At 52.5% G+C, this 21,028-nt stretch overlaps 7 protein-coding genes across 7 annotated transcripts; 4 read left to right on the top strand and 3 right to left on the bottom strand.

The window, feature by feature from the left end:
* Window positions 1–1,565: 1,565 nt before the first annotated feature.
* On the top strand, window positions 1,566–3,092 carry AA0111_g5997 (hypothetical protein; the record flags this gene model as incomplete). Its single annotated transcript, XM_028652170.1, has 1 exon — window positions 1,566–3,092. One exon carries the CDS (start codon window positions 1,566–1,568, stop codon window positions 3,090–3,092), a length of 1,527 nt encoding a protein of 508 aa, XP_028506539.1.
* Window positions 3,093–4,095: 1,003 nt separating this feature from the next.
* Window positions 4,096–6,403, bottom strand: AA0111_g5996 (hypothetical protein; the record flags this gene model as incomplete). The annotated part of the gene is made up of 2 exons (XM_028652169.1): window positions 4,096–5,978; window positions 6,076–6,403. The coding sequence occupies 2 exons, from the start codon at window positions 6,401–6,403 to the stop codon at window positions 4,096–4,098; spliced, it is 2,211 nt and encodes a 736-aa protein (XP_028506540.1).
* Window positions 6,404–7,896: 1,493 nt separating this feature from the next.
* On the top strand, window positions 7,897–10,014 carry AA0111_g5995 (Dihydroxy-acid dehydratase; the record flags this gene model as incomplete). The annotated part of the gene is made up of 6 exons (XM_028652168.1): window positions 7,897–8,055; window positions 8,120–8,217; window positions 8,265–8,272; window positions 8,350–8,457; window positions 8,508–8,883; window positions 8,946–10,014. 6 exons carry the CDS (start codon window positions 7,897–7,899, stop codon window positions 10,012–10,014), a joined length of 1,818 nt encoding a protein of 605 aa, XP_028506455.1.
* Window positions 10,015–10,562: 548 nt separating this feature from the next.
* AA0111_g5994 (hypothetical protein) lies at window positions 10,563–11,270 on the bottom strand (the record flags this gene model as incomplete). The annotated part of the gene is made up of 5 exons (XM_028652167.1): window positions 10,563–10,811; window positions 10,872–10,948; window positions 11,009–11,035; window positions 11,120–11,124; window positions 11,182–11,270. The coding sequence occupies 5 exons, from the start codon at window positions 11,268–11,270 to the stop codon at window positions 10,563–10,565; spliced, it is 447 nt and encodes a 148-aa protein (XP_028506456.1).
* A 773-nt stretch (window positions 11,271–12,043) lies between these two features.
* On the bottom strand, window positions 12,044–13,201 carry AA0111_g5993 (hypothetical protein; the record flags this gene model as incomplete). The annotated part of the gene is made up of 1 exon (XM_028652166.1): window positions 12,044–13,201. One exon carries the CDS (start codon window positions 13,199–13,201, stop codon window positions 12,044–12,046), a length of 1,158 nt encoding a protein of 385 aa, XP_028506451.1.
* A 1,322-nt stretch (window positions 13,202–14,523) lies between these two features.
* Window positions 14,524–17,329, top strand: AA0111_g5992 (hypothetical protein; the record flags this gene model as incomplete). The annotated part of the gene is made up of 2 exons (XM_028652165.1): window positions 14,524–16,314; window positions 16,364–17,329. The coding sequence occupies 2 exons, from the start codon at window positions 14,524–14,526 to the stop codon at window positions 17,327–17,329; spliced, it is 2,757 nt and encodes a 918-aa protein (XP_028506452.1).
* A 2,271-nt stretch (window positions 17,330–19,600) lies between these two features.
* AA0111_g5991 (hypothetical protein) lies at window positions 19,601–20,692 on the top strand (the record flags this gene model as incomplete). The annotated part of the gene is made up of 2 exons (XM_028652164.1): window positions 19,601–20,195; window positions 20,253–20,692. The coding sequence occupies 2 exons, from the start codon at window positions 19,601–19,603 to the stop codon at window positions 20,690–20,692; spliced, it is 1,035 nt and encodes a 344-aa protein (XP_028506453.1).
* Window positions 20,693–21,028: the final 336 nt, after the last annotated feature.

Here is a 21,028-nt window from a genome sequence, read left to right as displayed (position 1 = left end):
CCAATATGTGTTCATCATCGCATATGTGGGCACGCATCGGGGGTGGGAAGAAACTTACAGTGAACAGAGTAGGAACCCAAGCTCATAGTCCCATACATGAAGGGGATGAGCAAGAGTTGGAGAAAGTGGCGGTGGTGGTGTTGGTGGTTATGCAAGGCACGAGGCCTGTGAAGGTTGCAGTCTTTGTCGAGCTCAGAGCTCAGGTCAATGTCTAGTTAGCGGCTGACTAAGCATTCGGGTGAAAGATTACGCGGGGCGCCGAACACCAGACGAAATGGAGGGGCTGGTCGACTTGATACTTTGCCGTGTTGACATCAGGCGTTTTCCTGTTCCTGAAGCGCTTGGACAGTATAGCATTGCCTCGTATAGATCGTATGCTGTTAGATGAGATCGTGGGTGACGCTATGCAATTGCGCAAGCAGCCTCTGTGCCCAAACAGGCATGTCTAGGCAACCCAGCTCAAACGCATCTGTCCACGGCATTCTGGCCTGGGTACGGTGGTCGGAAAACAATCATGACATGGCCAAAGGAATGATATCCGAGCCAGCTATGATGTGTCTGTCCTCGTGACAGCACGCGGTGAAGACCGCGTCAAGGAAGTTCCTCGTCGGACTCGAAGCGCATTCGACAAGCGGTCCCTATGCAGCTAGTCGGTGACCTGAAACGCCTACTAGGGTGAAAGTAGCCTAAGCATGCATTGATGGGGTTTGCAATCATGGAAAGGAAGAGCCGTCAGAACACACACCCCTCGTTGATGCTAGCAAGGCTCCGTGTTGAGGCCCGTTGACCTGTTCCTGTACTTGAGAAGTGTTGCCCATTGCGGACCTCTTCTTATGCCTTTTCACTCTGGCGACGCTGTCAAATTTGTCCTGAAACACAGCATTGGCATCTAGCACCTCCCCCGCTGCCTGGTGCCAAAAATAGAGTTGGCCTTCACCACCACGCGCGCGCTGGTCCACGACAACATCCAGAACCCGCCGAGTCTTTCACCATAGTCGCGTCGCCCCTTAGCCGCACTGTTGCCGTTCCCCTCCTGCACGGTGCCCATTCAAAGCCACAGACTTGTCCCTCGGGTGCGCAGCTCATCACCCGTTCACTGGGCGAGTGTTAGCGCCAGGCCTGAACCCCCAGCGAGCGCTTCTCCAGCCGCTCTACAGTGGAAATATCTTCACGCCCGCCGCTCCCCCTCCCAATCGCCAGGCGCATCTGCACAGCCGACGCCGTCCTTCCAGAAGGCCTCAAGCGCGCCCGCCGGCCCATTGGTCATCGTTGACTGTGAAACATCCGATACAAACATCGAGTCACTGCGCCATCTGCCGTTGCCATTCCAGAGCCGCTCCAGACGTACCGGCTCGCTCTGATTCGAAAGCTGCTTGTGCGCCTTGTGCGCTGGCCACTTGGAGCCCGTTTTGCTGCTGCTGCTGCGGACTCTTGCCTGACTACTGAAAGCTGACTTCTGTCGCGAACCGGCTCTGCCACCCACACTGCCCTCTACCGCGCTGGAAATCCCCATATAGCTTACCACCGAAGACCCAGACAACCTGCACAAAGTCCCTCTACCGCGCATGACAGACACCAATTCAGCATCAGAGACGGCCGCCGACCCGCACCGGCTGAAGGACATAACAGAAGGAGTGGCTGTCCAAGAAAAACACAGCGAGCGAGACATGGCTGCCGACGTGTTATCCCCAAGGAGCGATGCTGGTGCGTCCGCACAAGTGGGCGTGAATCGCACATCTCTGCCCCCACTCGTTACTTCCCCGCCTTCCAAAGCGAAGCTGGAGCGCGCAAGTTCCTACATGAACAAGCGCCTATCCACCTTCTCCAACGCATCCAACACACACCAATCAGCACGGTCAAGGCCGCAATCGACCGCCTTCCCCATCTTCCACTCGAGTCTGCCTTACTCGCTCGTGCGCGATTTCGCATATGACCCGCTACACCCTCTTTTCTACGGCCCGCTTCCGGAGCAGCCTTCCGACATCTCAACTCCAGCGAGTGAACATAGCCGTAGACTATCAGATCCGCCACCCGTGGCATGGCGCAGCGACCGAGGTGGCTGGTCCGCGGGGCCTTGGGATGAAAAAGACGGCGAACAACTCCCGCAGACAGCATACGACGGAGGTCCGCCTTACAGCGAAGATGACGACATCTCAAGCCCGGTGGTCACCAGCCACCACGGCGCACGACACAAGAAGCACAAATCTAACATAGTCAACTTCGATCACACTCGCGGGCGAAGAGGATATCCGGAGGAGCAACGGCGCGGCTCGATAGTGACGATGAACGGCGAGAGCAGCCAATTTGTCAGCGATGAGGCTGCAAACGGACCTGGCGGCGAGTACATCACATACCCGCCCGAGTCGTCGCGGCTCGGTGTGCCAGAAGGAGCATCACGGCGAGACTCACATTTCGCAACCACCCTCCCTCAACGCGCCTACGCGGATGCCGACGGAGACGTCGAAGGCCCGCCTTACGACTCCGACGATGAAATGTCAGAACCCGAGGACTACATACACGATGATAATCGCTTCTCGCGCGACTACCAATTCACAATCGCGTCGCCCGATGAGGAGATGCACGGCAAGGCCGTTGCCCTGTTCGACTTCGCACGCGAGAACGATAACGAGCTACCGCTGGTAGAAGGGCAAGTGATACTGGTATCATACAGACACGGCCAGGGCTGGCTGGTAGCTCAAGATCCGAAGACCGGCGAAAGCGGACTTGTGCCCGAAGAATATGTCCGCCTCCTGCGCGATATTGAAGGAGGTTGGAATGGTCTCGTTGGTGCCATACAGTCACAGCCTGAACTGCTGCCTCCTGAGGCAAACAATGGACCCGAGAGCCTACTCAGCCCGATTTCGGCCGGGCCTGAAGCGAAGACGCCTACTCAGGCCGATCATCCGCAGAACTACACGCCTGTCATATCGACGTTTTCGACAAGCCACAAAGACCTGGAGAAGTATCCAACAGATAAGCTTGGGACGCCCACGACTACTGAAGGCGGTCCATTCTCGAGAAGCAAGGATACGGGGGGCATGGAAGGCGTCGAATCAACACCGGAGCCTGAGTCTCAAGAGCAGAAGCCATGAACATAATCAGGTCGCTTGCCTCACCATCATGTAGCGCAAGTTTGGAGAACGAAACTCACGGCAGTGCGGCAAGCATCTGAGTAGCTTGGGAGCTATTCAACGCCAGGTCAATGCCCCGACCGCCGGGGTCAAGCGTCCGGACTTCTATCATAGCTGGTCGCACAGAAACGAAATGCTCAACGCGTTCACGACATTCGCTTCAACCCATGTCTTACCCCGTTACTTTTACGAACGCATCCCTCGGCATGTAGCGGTTCTTTGTGTTTTTGTCCTCTATATGCAGAGCGCCAAAAAGGATACTGTTGTTGCCGCAGTAAAGACTGACAGGTACATCAGCCTGACGGAGACGATGTGGAAGGATCTCATATCGGCCGAAATAGGCATCATTGTAGTTGTACTTTCTTGACGAACGACACTTGGCTTGGATAGAACAGCGAGCTGAGTAATGACGAGCTGGGAGGCAGTTACCTCTTAAGCTGAGCAATAGTGATGATGCGGTGTATGAACCGCCGTCCTTTGTAATAAATGATTTATTTTCCAGAGATTCACTCTTGTGTCTCGGCAAATCATGGCTGAGGTGAAACCGTCTCTCTATCCCTTTTACGTACATACAACACTTCACAAAGATGGTTCGACTTGGTATCGTAAACATGTGTTGCACACGCTACTTATTGCTCCCTCAAAACTTGCATTGTTAGAAGGTTATACGATTACTCTACATGAGAGCCAATACGAGACGACGAAACAGTATCTTGAACAAATGGTAGCGTTCGACTGTTATTTTATTGATCAGAAAATATACTAGTGCTAGTCCAAGGATGCGACCCTGATACCACAAGTTCCTATATCCCTCATAATGTGCCCATGTCCGACAGTGATTGTACGCCTTAACGCGAGCGCTTGCAAGACCGAGTGGACACGAAACAACCAATAAAAGCATACTATACAAAAAGGCCGCCCAAAACGGTAAGAATGAACAAGAAGAATGTTGTCATTGTGCTAGTCACAATGTCGGAGCGCGCCTAAGACCCTGACAGTACCGAACGTAAAGTGCATCTATGAAATGCGAGTGTCGGATACCTGGTGGGCGAGCCTGCTGGAAGGTGTCGATCGCATCTTCTACCCGGTATCCTAGTCGCTCGATCATGTACGACACAAGAAAGAAGCCGGTACGGTTAAAGCCATAGTGACAGTGTACCCCAATCAGACCCGGTCTGCCTTCAGCTCGGATCTTGTCAACGAGGTCGAAAAACTCTTTGACCTCAGCTGACTGTGGAGGTTGTTTTGACACTGTCGGAAATTTATGATATGGGATGCCGCCTTCTTCCAGACCTTTTGGATCGTATACAGGGTTGTCGTGCGAGATGTCGATGATTGCGCAGAGCTTGCCTGCCCAGTTCTTGGTGAGCACCTTTGGTGTGTGCTCTTCGTCGACCTCACGAAGTGTCTTCATTGCGCGAAAGACACCAGCAATAGGCTCCGATACTGGGCGCACGGCCTTCCATTTTTCCAGATTTTTGACGTCCCATTTCCCCTCAGTTGACAGATAGTTGAGTTGCCAAGCAAGCGATAGACGAGGATCGATATAGTCGGCAAAGAAGGTGCCAATCAGCCCAGCTATTATGCGGGATGTAGACGGCGCAAACAGTAAGGAATGAGCGGCCGGCTTAGGCATAATAGCAGTTTTAACAACTAGCCGACGCGGATGAGGCGACGGAGTGTGTGATGATGGGCTTGTGGTATTGGAGAGCATTGGCCCGTCAGCCGTAGTTATGCTCCCTTCTGTTGTATTCTCCTCTGTAGACGTGAGACTTCCATTATTGGTGGACACGGAAGTTGATTCGATGGTCCTGGTATCATCTTCGAGTTTCGGTAGGTCTGTTGCATCAATACCAGAGTCCTGGTGCTCTGTACGCTTCGGCTCGTTCGGAAGGACTGCGGAAGGTACGAACGGAGCTGCTGCAATGGGCAAGCTCGCCTTTTCGCTCGGCGGTTGGATTGCGCTGACATCCCTTCCCAGAAATTCGACAATCTGCTTGACATTTGACGCAGGAGTGACCGTATCTGTCTCACCAGCGGCAAGGAACAACGGAATGTCAAGTCCCTTCCATACTGCCTTACCAGGAAGGCCTCCTTTCGGTGAGCCGCTTGAGTAATCGGGGCACATGCCTCGCGCCATCCTCAACCACACGGAACTTCGACTCTGCTTGTTGAAGCGCAGCTGCAGTTTCTTAGTTTCATCGTCAGCGTCCACTCCTGCCATGCGTAGAACACTCTTGCTATTGACACCGCCTCTCCTATCCCAGCGTCTGATCAGGTCGAAGAGGACAACGGGTGTCAACGTGACTGAACGCAGCTTTTTGGCCTCTTTCTCGGTAGGGGGCTCAGCCTTGGGACATATAGCAATCAGTCCGCTGACATTTTGCGAAAGGAGATGTGCATACGGCGAAGACGAAGAAGCTAGGAGTGCGGCTAGTGAGCATCCCATACTGTGGCCGACGAGAACGACAGGTTGTCTGCTATCGACTGCACGGTGAGTCTCTATAACGACGGCAAGAAGCTGCACCAGAGCTTCAGTGGTGTAGGCGTCCCATGCTTTTGGCTCGAAGCTCGACACGCCGCACCCAGGGAGGTCTACGGCCAAGCATGGAGCGAGATTGGAAAGGCTGATTAGAATAGGACTGAATTGAGCGATAGAACCCCCAAGACCATGGACGAAAACCAACAGCGGAACTGGACACGGATACTTGGGGAGTTTGTCCTCCTGATGATGTGGACGGTAAAAGGTCCGGAGTCTAGGATATGTGAAGCCGGTAGAGGAGACGGTATACGAGCGAATAGTGGAATATTTCTTCAGCAGGCCCGAGTCCGTTGTAGCAGCCTCATCTGCGGAGGATTAGCAAGACAAGGCTAGATGATTGCTAGCTCAGCCACGTGATTGGACGTGTGTCCACGGGTATCACTAAGGCCTCAAACAACTCACCAGCCGCGGTATCAGGTGCATCTTGCGTAGTGAGGGTGTTCCCCTTCCCCTTCCCTTTGCTCCTATACCAAAGCACAGATCCAAATCCACACAGTGCTGTCAATTGGAGCATGCCCACAAAAGTCAGAGTCAACCGCCCTCCGCTAACTACGAATGGATTGAGAAGTTGGAGAAGACGGTAAGCAGATTGCTTTATACTCTGACCGTACCAGAGATTAAGGTCTGAAGCGGTCTGTGTCACTGGGTTGCCGGGTGAGGCAGCGAGGGGAGCCTGTGGAAGACGCAACGTGCCATTGCGGATCAAGCCAGGACGCGAATGAGGCTCCATGGCCCTTTGCGTGCTGGAATGCTGAAAGTATATGCGACGGGGCGTCGAGGTGCTGGCGTGCGGGACGGTGACGCGCGATGAGCGGCAGCCAATGGGATGAGATGCTGCCTCTCGTGCCCGGATCGCTGGAGAGAAAGAGCCGGTGCTCGAGAGCGTCTCTCACTGGAAACCTTGCGCACGTTGGGGGAACGACGAATGCGCAGCTATGATGGACAGTCTCTAATCTGGAAGCTGGAGACGCGTTCGATATCTGAGAATATCATCCTGGCCAGCGATACGGAGAGATAGCGAGCGGTGTTTGCTTTGTCCGATAGTGTTTTCTCCAACCCAACTGGACAAGGAATCGCGTGGGAGTGTTTGCGATATGAAAACTGCCTAGCTAAAGAGGTTTGTGATGGGTGCATGGGCGGGATGACGTTGGGTTGGGCTGCTGCCAGGCTTCGGAAGCGGCGTTTTCTCCCATTCATCGTGGGAACTTGGCAGGGATCGTGCTGGAGCCTTCGTTTGCAACGACCTCCCCTGAACATCTTTCGTCCATTGCGAAACTTTATGAGGAACTGTACTTTGTCTTCCCATTTCCCCATCTTATGGAAAAGTATCTCCCGTCATCCGCGTGGCTGTGCATGTCATCCTCAGACCTGTCGGTGCGACACTATAAGCCCGACATTCTAACAACACATGCTTTCTTCATGCTTGGTCGTTAATTCCTCCACTCTTCCAAAGGTAAAATATACCTGCGTTGACCAGGTACTCGGGCTTAGACCGACTAGTCCAGAAGTTGTCGGTATGGATATGTTACAAAGGTGTACATAACCGAGCCATGCAGCCTTATGAGCTCCGACGACCTCGCAAGCATACCAGATCCAAGGCATGCATGCGAGTCACTCCCCGCCATACCCATCGCGAGATGGCGTCTTTCCAGAACACCCCGCGAGCGACTTCGCCGTTGCAGACACCGCATCTGGTCAAGCCGAAGCCGCGCCGGTAGTTACGCCGACACACACCGGATTTGGCCGCAACCAAAGTAAATCCCCCAGACCAAAAGACACGGCGCTAGATGGCTTCCAATCGTCATAATTCGGCTTTCAATCAGCTTTGTCGCATTGGTCAACCTTTGTGTCTGACAGAACTAACGCGCGCAGTACCAGTGTGTCCTCATCCGAGGAACCCCTCCCTCCTTCCGAGCTTTAGCTACAGCACGATGTGACAAAGAAATGTCAATGCCCCACACAGACACCTGTTGGAGCATTCGGATTGCTCGATTATCACTAGGGCAGTCGGCGATTGCCCACATCCCTGCTGCGGGAGTACCTGGGTACACACGGTAACTGCTAGCTATCAACCGTATCTCGTTCCCGGGTGACCACTTCGCCCATTGAGTTGACTTTATCATTGCTCATTCTTCGAATCTCTTCGAGGCAATCTGTGTATCCTCACTTCTACGCCGTTGGCCACACCAATCTGTTCTAATCTAACATATCAGCTCGCCTGCCATGGACCCGCGCAATCTTCAGAAGCAGCGTGAACCGGAAGAGCCACGCTTTCTCAGCTTCCCACACCTTCCCGATGACGCCAAACTTGAAGATGGAAAGCCTGCGTTGAACAAGTACTCGTCTACACTCACCACTGGTCACAATTTCCCGGGGGCCCAGGTTCGCTATTCCCGGTGTCACGATGATTGAAGCATTTCAGTCACTAATGACTCCCGCCACTTAGGCAATGCTGTACGCAGCTGGCGTACCATCACGAGAAGCCATGAAGACGCAGCCCCACGTGGGAATCGCAAGCGTTTGGTGGGAGGGCAACCCATGCAAGTGAGTTCACCCACGGATTTGTTGTCATAATACTGATGATATCGCAGCATGCACTGTGAGTAGACGCATGCCTTCGACATAAGATAGGGCAAAGGCTGCTGTACCTTGATATGTGTACTAACGACGCAATAGTATTGGATCTTGGGAAGGAAATTAAGAAGCACGTCCAGAACGACAACATGCTAGCATGGCAGTACAACACAATTGGTGTGTCCGATGGAATCACCATGGGTGGAGAAGGTATGCTGGTCAACGTTGGCGAACTTCTACGCATTCTGACAGCCTTCTAGGCATGCGCTTCTCCCTCCAGACTCGCGAAGTCATCGCCGACAGTATCGAGACTGTAACATGTGCTCAGCACCATGACGCCTGCATAGCCATTCCCGGATGCGACAAGAACATGCCCGGAGTCATCATGGCTTTCGCGCGACACAACCGGCCGTCACTCATGGTCTACGGCGGTTCGATAATGCCAGGTTATTCGGAGACGCTGAAGAAACCCATCAACATATCGACCTGCTACGAAAGCCATGGCGCATACATATACAAGAATTTGAAGAGTGCAACGGAGGGTAAGTTCTCGCCGGACGAGATAATGGAGGATATCGAGAGAAATGCTTGCCCAGGAGCTGGTGCTTGTGGAGGAATGTATACGGCAAATACCATGTCAGTCTGATCTCCTTACACTAAACTACATGTGAGACAAATGTTGACTTTGAATATCATAGGTCAACCTCGATTGAAGCAATGGGACTAACCCTTCCAAACTCCTCGACTACACCCGCCACCTCTCCTGCGAAGATGCGCGAATGCGCCAAAGCCGCCGCCGCGATAAGAGTCTGCATGGAAAAAAACATCACACCTCGAAAGCTTCTCACGAAAGCTTCTTTCGAGAATGCTCTCGTCATGATGATGGTACTAGGTGGATCTACAAACGCTGTCTTGCACCTCCTCGCCATGGCAGGTACAGCAGGGGTCCCCTTGACGCTCGATGACTTCCAACGTGTGTCCAACAAGATCCCCTTCCTCGCCGACCTCGCGCCGTCAGGAAGGTACATGGCAGCCGACCTCTTCGATATCGGTGGCATGCCATCTGTCATGAAACTTCTTGTTGCGGCCAACTTGCTTGATGGTAGCATCCCGACCGTCACCGGCAAGACTTTGGCAGAGAACATTGAATCGTATCCGTCGCTGCCACAAGATCAGGTACTCATCCGCCCACTAAACAACCCGATCAAGCCCACCGGTCACATCGAGATCTTGCGCGGCAACCTCGCTCCCTCTGGTGCGGTAGCAAAGATCACAGGTAAAGAAGGCTTGAAGTTCACAGGCAAAGCGATCGTTTTCAACAAGGAACATGAGCTTGACCGTGCTTTGAACCTCGGACAAATACCGCATGGCGAAAATGTCGTGGTGGTAGTGCGCTACGAGGGCCCCAAGGGAGGACCAGGAATGCCAGAGCAACTCAAAGCTTCAGCAGCCATTATGGGCGCCAAGTTGACGAACGTAGCTCTCATCACTGATGGTCGATACTCTGGAGCTTCTCACGGTTTTATCGTTGGACACATATGTCCTGAGGCTGCTGTCGGTGGTCCTATCGCCGTCGTGAAGAATGGTGATATGATCACCATTGATGCAGAGAAGAACCGGATTGATATGGATGTGCCGCAGGAGGAGATTGATAAGAGGTTGGAGGAGTGGGTAGCACCTAGTATGCCGGTTACTAGAGGTGTACTGGCCAAGTATGCTAGACTGGTTGGTGATGCAAGCCATGGTGCTATGACGGATTTGTTTTAAAACTAGAGTACATAACATGTGAATTGACATGAAATACAAATTTTCACCAAGATTCGAGAGCCATGCATCTGAGAAGACGATATACGCTGCATACAGTGGCGTTATCCTCCCTCGAAAGGGCATAGTCTTATACTAAAAAGCTCGATTTCCACAAGCCATACCCCAACCATACTGCAATATCAACGTATGCGCTATGGGCTGCTAGTGTGTGGGAGGCAACATATTACATACCCGCAAAGAGGAATCTTGAGCTTGGGTAAAGCTTGAAAGAACTTGGTTCATGTGTACGAATGTCAATTAGCTAATATCATCAATAGAGCAAAGTCACGATAGTAAAAATATTGCACACAGTCGTCGAGGTAGAGGGGTATCATGTTGCTTTTAAGGCCCAAGCCCAGTGTCATTGGATATCCTAGGCTAAATGCAGGCCCAGCGAAGTCATGTCTTCAACGCCATAAGCCGTAAACCGTGTAGATCCGTAACCGTCCCGCAATCAAATGCTAGACAGTGCTTTTGTCGCATCCCTGCCACATGCATTATGGAAACATTTACTCTTCATCCTCCTCCTCAGCCTCGAGGGTGGTCTGGGCGATACGGTCCAAATCACGCTGGCCGGATTGTGTGATGCGGCGGCCACCCTTGTCCTCGTCCTGCTCAAGGACACCAATCTTCTCAAGAGCCTGCATGACCTTGCGGTCGACGGAGCCGGAGGCGTCAACGTGGTGGGAGGGGCGCGAGCCGCGGTTCTTGGTGGATCCGTGGACCTTGCGGAGACGGCCTACACCGACAGTCTTGCGCTGTTCCATTTATCAGTACCGTACGACACATATATCCATTGTCTCGAAATCTTCGCGTACCATGTAGACGTGGCGGGCGACGGCAGCGGCGCGGACGTAGAACCAGTCGATGTCCTGGGGAGGGAGCTCATTGGAGTCTGTGGGTCGTTAGTAGGCATTCCAGAGTGGGCATCACAAGAACGGAGATGTCAACTTACGGCTTGTCTTGACAGTGTCAACCCAGCCTGTAGATAAGGGTCAGCAAGCTGAGGTTATCCCCCATTTACGGGATTCAGGCTTCATCCTTCACCCGCTGGATAGAGACGAACCTGGACTAGGAACTGTCAGCTTTTGCTCTCGGCTTCTGTTTCGCGCAAACGGTGCAACTTACATGGGGAGCTTTCCCTGGCGCTTCAAGAAAGCCGCGTAGGCTTGGACGAACTTGTGGGACTCGATGTCCTTGACTCCTACACCGGGCATTTTGGCGGTATTTGATCGGGTTGTCGGGTTGGGGTAGGGAGAGGCGGTCGGTGGGCTTGTCGTTGAAATGCTGCGATTTTCGAAGATATCGCAAGACCCGAATTTGGTGACCTACGGTGGCTCGCTTGCTTAGGATAAATGGTCGGGCCGGCGCTAGTGGGGCGCTAGATCCAGGCGCGAACCAGCATCATTCCTGAGACCGTGCGGTGCAACACCAACTGTTGAACATCTTCATGACTCGGATGCGCCATCGAACATGATTCCGCTGTTGAATCTCCCGCTGCTAAATATACTGCGCGGTACTCTCTATTCTATAGACATTGCTTCTCTAGATCGGTATCTCAACGCCCCTTTGCATTCTTCATCAACTGCCAAACAACATGCAATGTTAACACGATACACATGACATATTTGCAACGACCATTCATGTCTTCTGCAAGGAAGCTCTATACATGCAATTGCTCAATCATTTGCTTGCTGCGCAGACCTTCCTTTCCAGTTTTTCGAGACATTAAGGGAGATGTCTGGGATATCTGCATATCATGTATGGAGATCTTGATGACGCTCGCACAGTATAACAAATCATACTTTTGTTTAAGTACCCGATAGTAAATGATGCATGAACTCCTGCCGCATCGGAGTAACGGCGTTAGTCTGCATGTCACTGCATACCAAAGAGGGCGTATTATACATTTATGGACAAATTAAGTTTCAATTCGTATGCTATCGATATTGGGTTTATTTGAGCATTGTGATCACCCCATAGATCTCATCTACCATTTGCTGATGTCAACAACGGTAACGGTGACCGAGTTAGTGTTGCTAGGTGGCAACTGTCCACCGCCCATAATCAAGAGCTTTGACTGGTCTTTCAGGACGCGAAGGTGCCTGGTGTACGAGCTTCCCTCAGGAGTGTTGACCTTGATCCAAGGTCCCTGCCCAAGACCCTTGTTGATGTAGACCTCAGAGCCAGAAGCGTTGGTGCCGCTGTGAGCGCTGGCAATGATGGTTCCATTCTTGCCACCGACAGAGCTCCAGACGACGTATGGAGAACCAGTAGGGATAGTGCCATCAGTAGACTTCAGGCTGATTCCAGTAGCCTCGCCGAATTTCTCGGGGTCGGAGACGATCTTGTAGTAGACAGGGAACTGGTAGGAGTCTGTGATGACTGGTCCACCACCGTATTCGTATGTCATGATGTACTTGCCATTGGGCAGCTTGGCAACAGTAGGCATTCCTGGGCGGTCGGTGTAGGTAGGGTAGGTGACGTCGTCGACGACTGGTCCCCACTTCTTGAGGTCGGTGGTAGTCTGGTGAACCATCTTCTGACCGTAGGTGGCGTTGTCTCGCTGGTCGGAGTAGTAGCAGATGAGGGTCTTCTTGTTCATCATCAGGAAAGGTTCCCAAACAGGAGTCAGACCATTGTTGGGGCGAGCTTCACCACCAGCTGCGATGGAAGAAACAAACTCCCAAGTCTTGCCGCCATCCTTGGATGCGTAGAGGACGATTTCCGTGGTGGAAAGGTCGGTAGGGATGGAGGATCCAGATATCAGGACGGTGCCGGCCTTGTAGCCACCAATCTTCTCGGGCAGCACGTAAAGGAATGGTTGGTAGCGCAGACCAAAGCCATTCTGAGTATCTTGAACGCGCGAAAACTCCTTCCAAGACTTTCCTCCGTCGGATGACTTGAAGATAGGGAAGTAAACTTTTGGTGGCTCAGGCGAGTAGTTCTCCCATGTTGCAAGAAGCGAACCGTCGGGGAGCTGCGCACTGCGGGCGTAAAGCACACCAGGGTCGGTCCAGTTGGCGTTTCTGGGTGGCGAGAATATCACGTTGCGAGAGAAGGTAGGTTGTTCAGCCTTCTGTGGGAGCGCAGAAACAACTGTAGACGCCACGCTAACGAGCGAGAGGAAGAGGGTGGAGAGACGCATCTTGAAGGCTTGAGAAATGTGCAAGATGATGGAGCAAGAAATCCGGACGGTGTAGACGTGGTATATAAACAAACGCCAATACAAGTCTTCCGCTCATTCTACCAGGATCCCTACCATCATGCCATGCGATCTATAGTTTGCTCCCGGTATTTGGTGCGAGATAGTTCTCGGAGTCTGTCCGTTAACGTCATGTTGCCCTGCCACATCTGGTAAGCATCCCAGCTCTCCACAAGAACTACGTCTTCTAATGGCGGGGAATCTCGAGACCGCTGTCCGGAGAAATTGTGGAGAGCAGGGATCTCCGTGTCTTGCGGGGAAGGCGGTGGTTTATACACCGAGGCATCGGTGCTTATACCAGCAACTTGGCTAGCTTAGCTAATAGCTAGTGATCAAGCGTGCCGAGGCGCGGAGGAACAGCTCTGAACAGATTGGTCCGGAAGAATACTGAGAGCATGTGACGAGGGTCTGTCGGGACTTTAGAAGCCAAGGTCTTGGGTGTCGGAGAGATGCCGAAGTTGTGCTGTTGTGATGGTAGGTGTCGGCGTTGGGGGCTGGAAATAAAAGGCGGGGTACGGACATGACGCACGGCATTGGCAGGCGGGAAGGAGCGTGCTATGGAACGCGACGCGCGAAACCTCGCTACCTCGACAGCCACAAAGCCTATCCTGACATCACCTCCATTGTTATCGCGTCGTTACACATCCCTCAGTCAGGTCATGCGATGCGTCTTTCACCTCATACAAGGTAAGATGAACTTGGATGCAATTGTCAAATCGACGTGCCGAAAGTGTACACGGAAAGAGAACGGACGGCCTCTGGGGTTGAAAAGCAGGTAATACATGCATTAAGGCTACAAAACTTTCGGCTTGCACTCCCAAGGGGTAAGGCGAGATAAAGAGTGTAGGCAGAGATGAGGCAACCCGCGCTTGTGGTGATGACTGCGCCCCGCTGATGAGTTCGCCAATCAGCAGGGCGACACAACAGCCTCGTTGATCACCTTGCAGGAGTGGTGGCAGTGCAAGAACGACCGCAGTAGACGTCTCTGATTCGGTTATCCAAGAAACAGCTGACTGCAGTCTTGACCGGTCAAAAGTATCATCATGCCGCCCTCCCTTACGTCCTTCAAGCGACTGTTCCTGCGTCCCGCCGTGAACACTACGCGAACATGGTAAGTCTCTATGCGGCTCTCAGGCAGCAAGCGGGGCAACTCGTTGCTATCGCAAGGCTGGAGATGATGATAGGATCAGTGGCTGATTTGCGCTTTGCAACAGGCTTCCTCAATAGCTTCTCCAGTTCCGTTGCGTTTTAGCCAACCTCAAGCGATGGTCAACGATCCAAAAGCCTCTGATGCCGGTCGCGAAACACCTCTTCCACAATACGAGAAGACTCAATCGGTGCCATTTACCCTAAATCTCCAAGAAGATGCAAGGAATCCAGGCCAATTTCAACTTGTGTTCAACCTTGGCTCCAAACAACAGCTGACAAACGGCGTACCTTTGAACTGTACACCTCACATCACTTCTCCTATGATACCGCGAAACGGCTTGAAATCAGACGCAGAACATTCTGTAGTAATTTCACCTCAGAAGATAAGCCCACCAACTACTCCCCTGCATGACAAGCAAGGCTGGGCCGATCTGGAAAATGTACCTCCTGACTTCCTCAGAAAGGTTGTGCCGGATTGGAACGTATCATTTTCTCGAAGCGACTCGACAGCTTCTGTCCAATCAAAAAGGCTTACCGACATCAAGGCCAGGATCAAGAAGAAAGGAAAGGGCTATGTGGTGCGCTTATTGAAAGGTTCCACGGATTCAAATGAGATTGCAGAAGTGGAATTAGGTCAACGAGCCAACGCAGAACAAACATCAGAAACTCAAGAGCTTGATTCCGCGACTTTACCAGCAGAGTTGTATTGCCCCCCTTCCGCTGTTATATCGACTACCGACATGCTTCATGCACGCAACGATGTTTTCGAGATCGGTACTTCAAATTCGCCAGGCATACAACGACCACTGCCATCCACCGTGACTGAATCTGTTGAGCCTGCCGCATCACCGATGGAATACCCGCCGCGCCATAGCCTGGCTCGGAGCTCGATCGCAGAAGATGGTCTGAGTGACGCTGAAACTCTCTTGCCAGATGTTCGCTCGATATATGGCCGTATGGATGAAGACCAGACCGACGTGGAGCCATTCTCTCAGACCACCACGACTCTTCCCACCCGGTCAACTTCGGTTTCCAGCATTGTGAAGACGCCGACTCGTGGTCTATCGCTTGTTGGGCCTGTACGAAAGCGGATAGAGAAGAAGACCCGTCCCCGAATCAAAAGTCGTACAATGGCCTTGGACCTTAAACGGTCCGATGCTCACAAATCGGTCAAGCATCGAGCGGGGCCGGTACTTAATGCATCACCCAGCTTGACTATTGAGACTGAAGTAGAGTCGGCAACTTTGCGCCAACGCTTACGTCCAACGTCTCGCAAGTCTGGTGACTTTATTCCAGCGACCGATGAGCATGGTATTTGGTTGCAACAGACACGAAACCCCAAGGCAATGAAGCCGCAACATATACGTCACTTGTCGGCGGACGATCTACAGATTCCCTCTAGGCCTGGGCTGGGATTGCGACTTGTGACTGACGTGCCTCAAATAAGGTCCGCACACGTGTCGCCAGCGACGCGGCGAAAGAGGTCACCCAGGATTCGCAAACCCGCATCATTCTCATCGTCGCCAATGGAGGTAGATCACGCCAATGTGTCATGTTCTCCTGGTTGGGAGGAAGTCGATCGTTCAGAAGAGCTTCGTGAAGCCCTGGGAAGGGCGCTGGGTAAAGTCATTCCCGACAATGAAGATGTCGAAGATGACACCACAGAATTATCGGTACCCAGGATAATTGAGCCACTGGATAGCGAACATGTTGGTGAGATACCACTGCCTTCGGAAGTAGAGATTCGATCGGCGCCATCTGGGAAGCGTAGTCCAACGTTGGTGTACTGGGGTCTTGCGCTGAGTGCCTTATCAGATAAAGCTTATGAAGGATTCCGGTTGCTTCGTGATACCTTCGGGACTGAGCCAGCTGTGCCACAGGGACATGTTCGTGTTCGGTGGACTTGTGTAAGTATCATGACATGCCCTCCAGCTAGACCATGCTAATGGATTGTAGTCATGTGGTGAGCCGCTGTATGATGATTTTATCGAACAGCGACCAAACGCTGCTCGTCTTCTTGAAGCCTTTCTCAATCGCCCAAGAGCTCACACACCACGAAGTTCTACCAGCCAAAGTAGTACGGCATCATCAATGGCCTCCATCTTTGATTCTTCCAGTAGAGCTTCCACACTAACTACACCATCTTCGACTTACGGAGGACCCAATTCTTGGATAAGAGGCAGTGATACTTCCAAGTACAGCCCTACTCGTACGCGTACCACCAACTCATTCAGTGTTCGAATGCCATCTTTCGCCGAGGAGTCCTGGCTCTTGACCTGTGCAAATGAGGGCCGCCTCACGCCCAAGATTGTCCATCTTGATGTTAACGAAGGACGCATAAGAAGCGATAAAGACCTGGCTCTCGCGCTACGCGACCACTATGACCAGCTCAATCGACGATGGTTCAACTGGGCTCGTCTTCGCGGACTTACGACCATTGAGTTCGTTCAATTTGAAATCCATCGTAATCGTTTCGCTGATATCCGTGCTGCGCCATCCATGCCGCCCAGATCTGCTACCTCTTCATCGTCGACTAGCGACCCTGAGAAGTCTCAGGCGCCATCTCAACATCCGTATTCATTCGAGCCCAACGACCTTCTGCCTCCTGTTGGAAGCACCTACCTTCTCCATTTGTTCAAACACCCTCAAGACTATGAAGGTGAGTTGATTACGTATCTTCGCAGCCCAAAACGGCGCCAGCGTCTGGAGTTTGGCATGGGCTGGGGTGTACATCTTGTAGAAGGGTTTCTCGCGCAGCGGGTGTGGGTGGTAACGATGGGTATCTGTGGCTTGGGTAGCCTCGCGTTTGCGATTCTATGGACTATCAAGAAGGGTGACGTGCAGGGTGCGTTCGGGGTTGCGCAGTGGGTTTTGGGCTTAGCGGTCTTGTTGGTCGGTGGCATGCAAGCGTGGCTGGAGTGACTAGATGCGTAGAAGTGTGTGAGCTGCTACACGTTGATTATGTTGAGGGATTTGATCTGCAAGTGAAGTAAGCACGTTGCATGCGGCTGTTTGCGCATGTTTTGAGATAGTTTATCCATATACGACTACGAAACTGCGAAGTCGAAGCTTTGCATATATAGCCATCCGAAGGCCATTCTTACTTACAAAAATGAGTAAAATACACTTTCTTTGTCCCAAAATCGACTTCTGAAGTACTTAAGGCTGCTCGTTGCCAGCACGTATTCCTATGATATTCGTTTTTCCGTTGCCACCAAACTAGCAAGTAGGGTTGTCGTTCTCTCAAAAAGCCGAGTTTCGATTCGTCACATGTGTATGGCGCAAGGACAGAAGGTGACCCTTATATCGGCATTCGTGGTAGGCTATGGATCAACACTGCTGTTCATCTTCGCCAGTGGACTTAGGTGCTGTATGATTGCTGGCATATTCTGTTCAAGGGGTGGGGAGGAGCCTTCCAACATACTAGCTGATAGGCACTCGAAAAATGCTGCATCGGCAGAGGAGGCGTGGTCTGGAGGCGTATGCGGAGCGGATTCGCTCGCGGTCAGTGGAGGTCCTAGAGGGCCGCCAGAAGACACATGTGGCATCGTCACCTAGGAAGCAGAAAAATGACGACAGAACTTGAAAGTACTCCAATTACTACTAGGTGACAGAAAACAGGGGAACATACCAGCCTGACAGCACGCAAGGGGACTCGAGAGCAATATTGGCAGTAATCATGACAATGCCAGAGGATTTACGTTATGTCTTGGCCTGAAAAAGGGAAGCGGATGAAGGAGCCCGTAGGTTTACAGATAAGTTTTATGTGGAGATCGCAATCGAAATGCCAGAGACTGGAGGTTTACGTGATGGTAGGCAAAGGGTGGCAGCTTCCTATTGTGCTAAGCTGTGACAGGAACCTTCTACTGAGCTACGTTCGAGACAGTGAAAATCTATCATCAGGCCCACAGGCATCAGACAAATGCAGCCTAAAAGGAAGAAGACGGATAAAGAGGAAAAGTAGAAAGACGTTAAAGTCAACGGCGTCGCTCCTGCGATGTTGGCTCTCCCGCGCTCGTTGTCCAAGAACGCCCCCCTCCGAACACCCGACTTGTCTAATCTCGACGACGTTGTCGTCAAACACGCCTGCCTCGATCTAGATGCAACGCCGCACACTACTATTGGGGGAATATTGGCCGTTTCACGTTTGAAACGAGGCTGTACACGCGAAGGTCGGTGGAGTGGGTCCGATGGATCATGTACGCTGTCAGGGGTGCGTGACAGTTGCGCGCGCGAAGTAGGCGAGCCGGCAAGAGCTGTGAATCATGAGATAGGATCGGTTGATGGCTTCGCATGTAGTGCGATGAGATGGGTATGAACGATACTGAGGAAGAGAGGATGGGAGAACATTGTTCGGTGGATTCTAGGACTCGTGGTTCGCTGGTACCGATCTTGCTGACGTTTGTTTCGAGCTCGCCATCGACTGCATGAACGCCGACCCTCCAGTTCATCAACACCACATCGTTCAACCCCGTTGCAGTCGGATCTAGACGTTTGACAGGCGCCACACAATTGCGGCGTTCTCGGCACCTTGTCTGACAGAAACAGCTAAGGTCTTGGCGGCGCAAGTATGCAAAAGCGAAAACCAGGAACAGGCGGGATGCACGTTTCATCGGGCCCGCTCCACGCTGTCGCTAGAACCCGAAACCACTACATCACCGACGAGAACGATTCATTCAGAAGACAGCCAGGCGTACGATGCATACTGTAGCCCGGAGATGGAATCATGGCAGGGTGTAGTGCTCCTGCCACTGCTCTAGAGCCGCAGTTTAACGCTGGGCTGCAGGCACGGGACGTCCTGCGCATCCTGACAATATCGCTTGTCTCTCCACATGAGGAAACATGGCGATTCAAACAAAACAGAAGACGTGCATAGTTTTGCGCGCGGCATGAACCCGCCATCCTGGGCACTCATTTTGCGAGTCGCCCAGGATGTGGGTCAATGTAGGCCGAGCATTCGAGCAGAGACTGAACTGAATAAATAGAGCACGTCGGTACCTCTCCAGAAGTATCATCGCTACAGCTTCATTCTTCGGTTCTATACCAGTCCCTTCTTTTCAATCCACATTCGTTCTTCAAGTCCCTTCACTGTGTGAAGCCGGCAGACTCTCTTTCAACAACTACCAATCGAACTTTCGTTTCCATCGAACAACTTCATTCTTTCGAAGAACTTTTCCATCCACATCAGTCAACATGTACAAGACCATCACCTCCCTCAGCGCCATCGCGGCTCTTGCTGCCACGGCCACCGCCCACGGTACTGTCACCGGTGTCACCATCGACGGTGTCTACTCCCAGGGCTTCAAGCTCGACTACTACTACGCCAAGCAGAACGGCGGTGAGATCCCCGAGCACATTGGCTGGTATGCCGAAAACCTCGACAATGGCTTCGTAGAGCCCAACTCCTTCTCCACTGCCGACATCATCTGCCACAAGGCTGCCAGCCCTGAGGGTAGCTCTGACGCCATGGCCAAGGTTACGGCTGGTGGTGTTGTAGAGTTCCACTGGTCCGTCTGGCCCGACAGCCATATGGGTCCCGTCATCACCTACGTTGCTCCTTACACTGGCGACATTGCCTCAGTCAAGAAGGAGGAGCTCAAGTGGACCAAGATCGATGGCGCTGGTTACGAGAACGGCGAATGGGCTGCCGTCAAGATGATCGGCCAGAACAACACTTGGCCCGTCACCGTCCCGGAGAGCCTTGCCGCCGGCAAGTACGTCTTCCGCCACGAAATCATTGCTCTCCACGGCGCTGGTTCCGAGAACGGTGCCCAAAACTACCCTCAATGTAAGTCTAACCTTTGAGTTCCATATTCAAAACCGATCACTAATCTGACCCCTACAGGCCTCAACATTGAGGTAACTGGTTCCGGAACCGAGACCCCAGAGGGTGTTGTCGGAACTGAGCTCTACACCCCCACAGACCCCGGCATCCTTTTCAACCCCTACGCCGCCACCATCGACTACACCGTCCCCGGCCCTGCTCTCTTCGGCTCCGGTGGTTCTTCTACCCCTACAAAGCCCAGCACTCCTTCCGCTGCTCCTGTCCCCAGCGGTAACTCCACTACCCCCATCTCCAGCCCTGCCGCCAGCGCCAGCCCTGTTGCTACTCCCGTTGCCACCCCCATCGCTGAGGAGGAGCCTGCTACCTCTTCTGCTGCTCCTTCCACCGGTGGTGACGAGCTCCCCGAGACCTTCACCATTGACACTTTCATCACTTGGCTCGAGGGTAAGGCCAGCGGCTCTGCTTCCAAGGCTCGCCGCCACGCCCGCTCTTTCTTCTAAGCGTTTTGCAAGAGTGACTTCTCTCGCATATGAACAGATCTGGGGGATGATATGATTGATGGATATTCTTCTGAGAGATACTTTGGTTCGTTCGTTGGATACGACGACTGGTTCGCTTCTTTGTGTATAGTACACCTTCTTTGTAGCATAGCGCTTTGGTTATCAAACCCTTTTCTCCAACTTACAACGCAAGATTGAGTGAACTTATTGATGATATGAACTATGCCTGGTGCTGACTTTGTCATTTCTCAGACTGCCTCAACATGGTCTGAAACTCTGCAGTGTCCTAGATATAATTGGAAATCAAGTTGGGCGGTAGAGGATGAGATGTCGAAG

This window comes from Alternaria arborescens, assembly GCF_004154835.1.
Source record: "Alternaria arborescens strain FERA 675 chromosome Unknown contig_12, whole genome shotgun sequence".
Classification (NCBI taxonomy): domain Eukaryota; kingdom Fungi; phylum Ascomycota; class Dothideomycetes; order Pleosporales; family Pleosporaceae; genus Alternaria; species Alternaria arborescens.
Note: the sequence above shows the minus strand (reverse complement) of the source record. Positions and strands in the feature narration are given on the sequence as shown.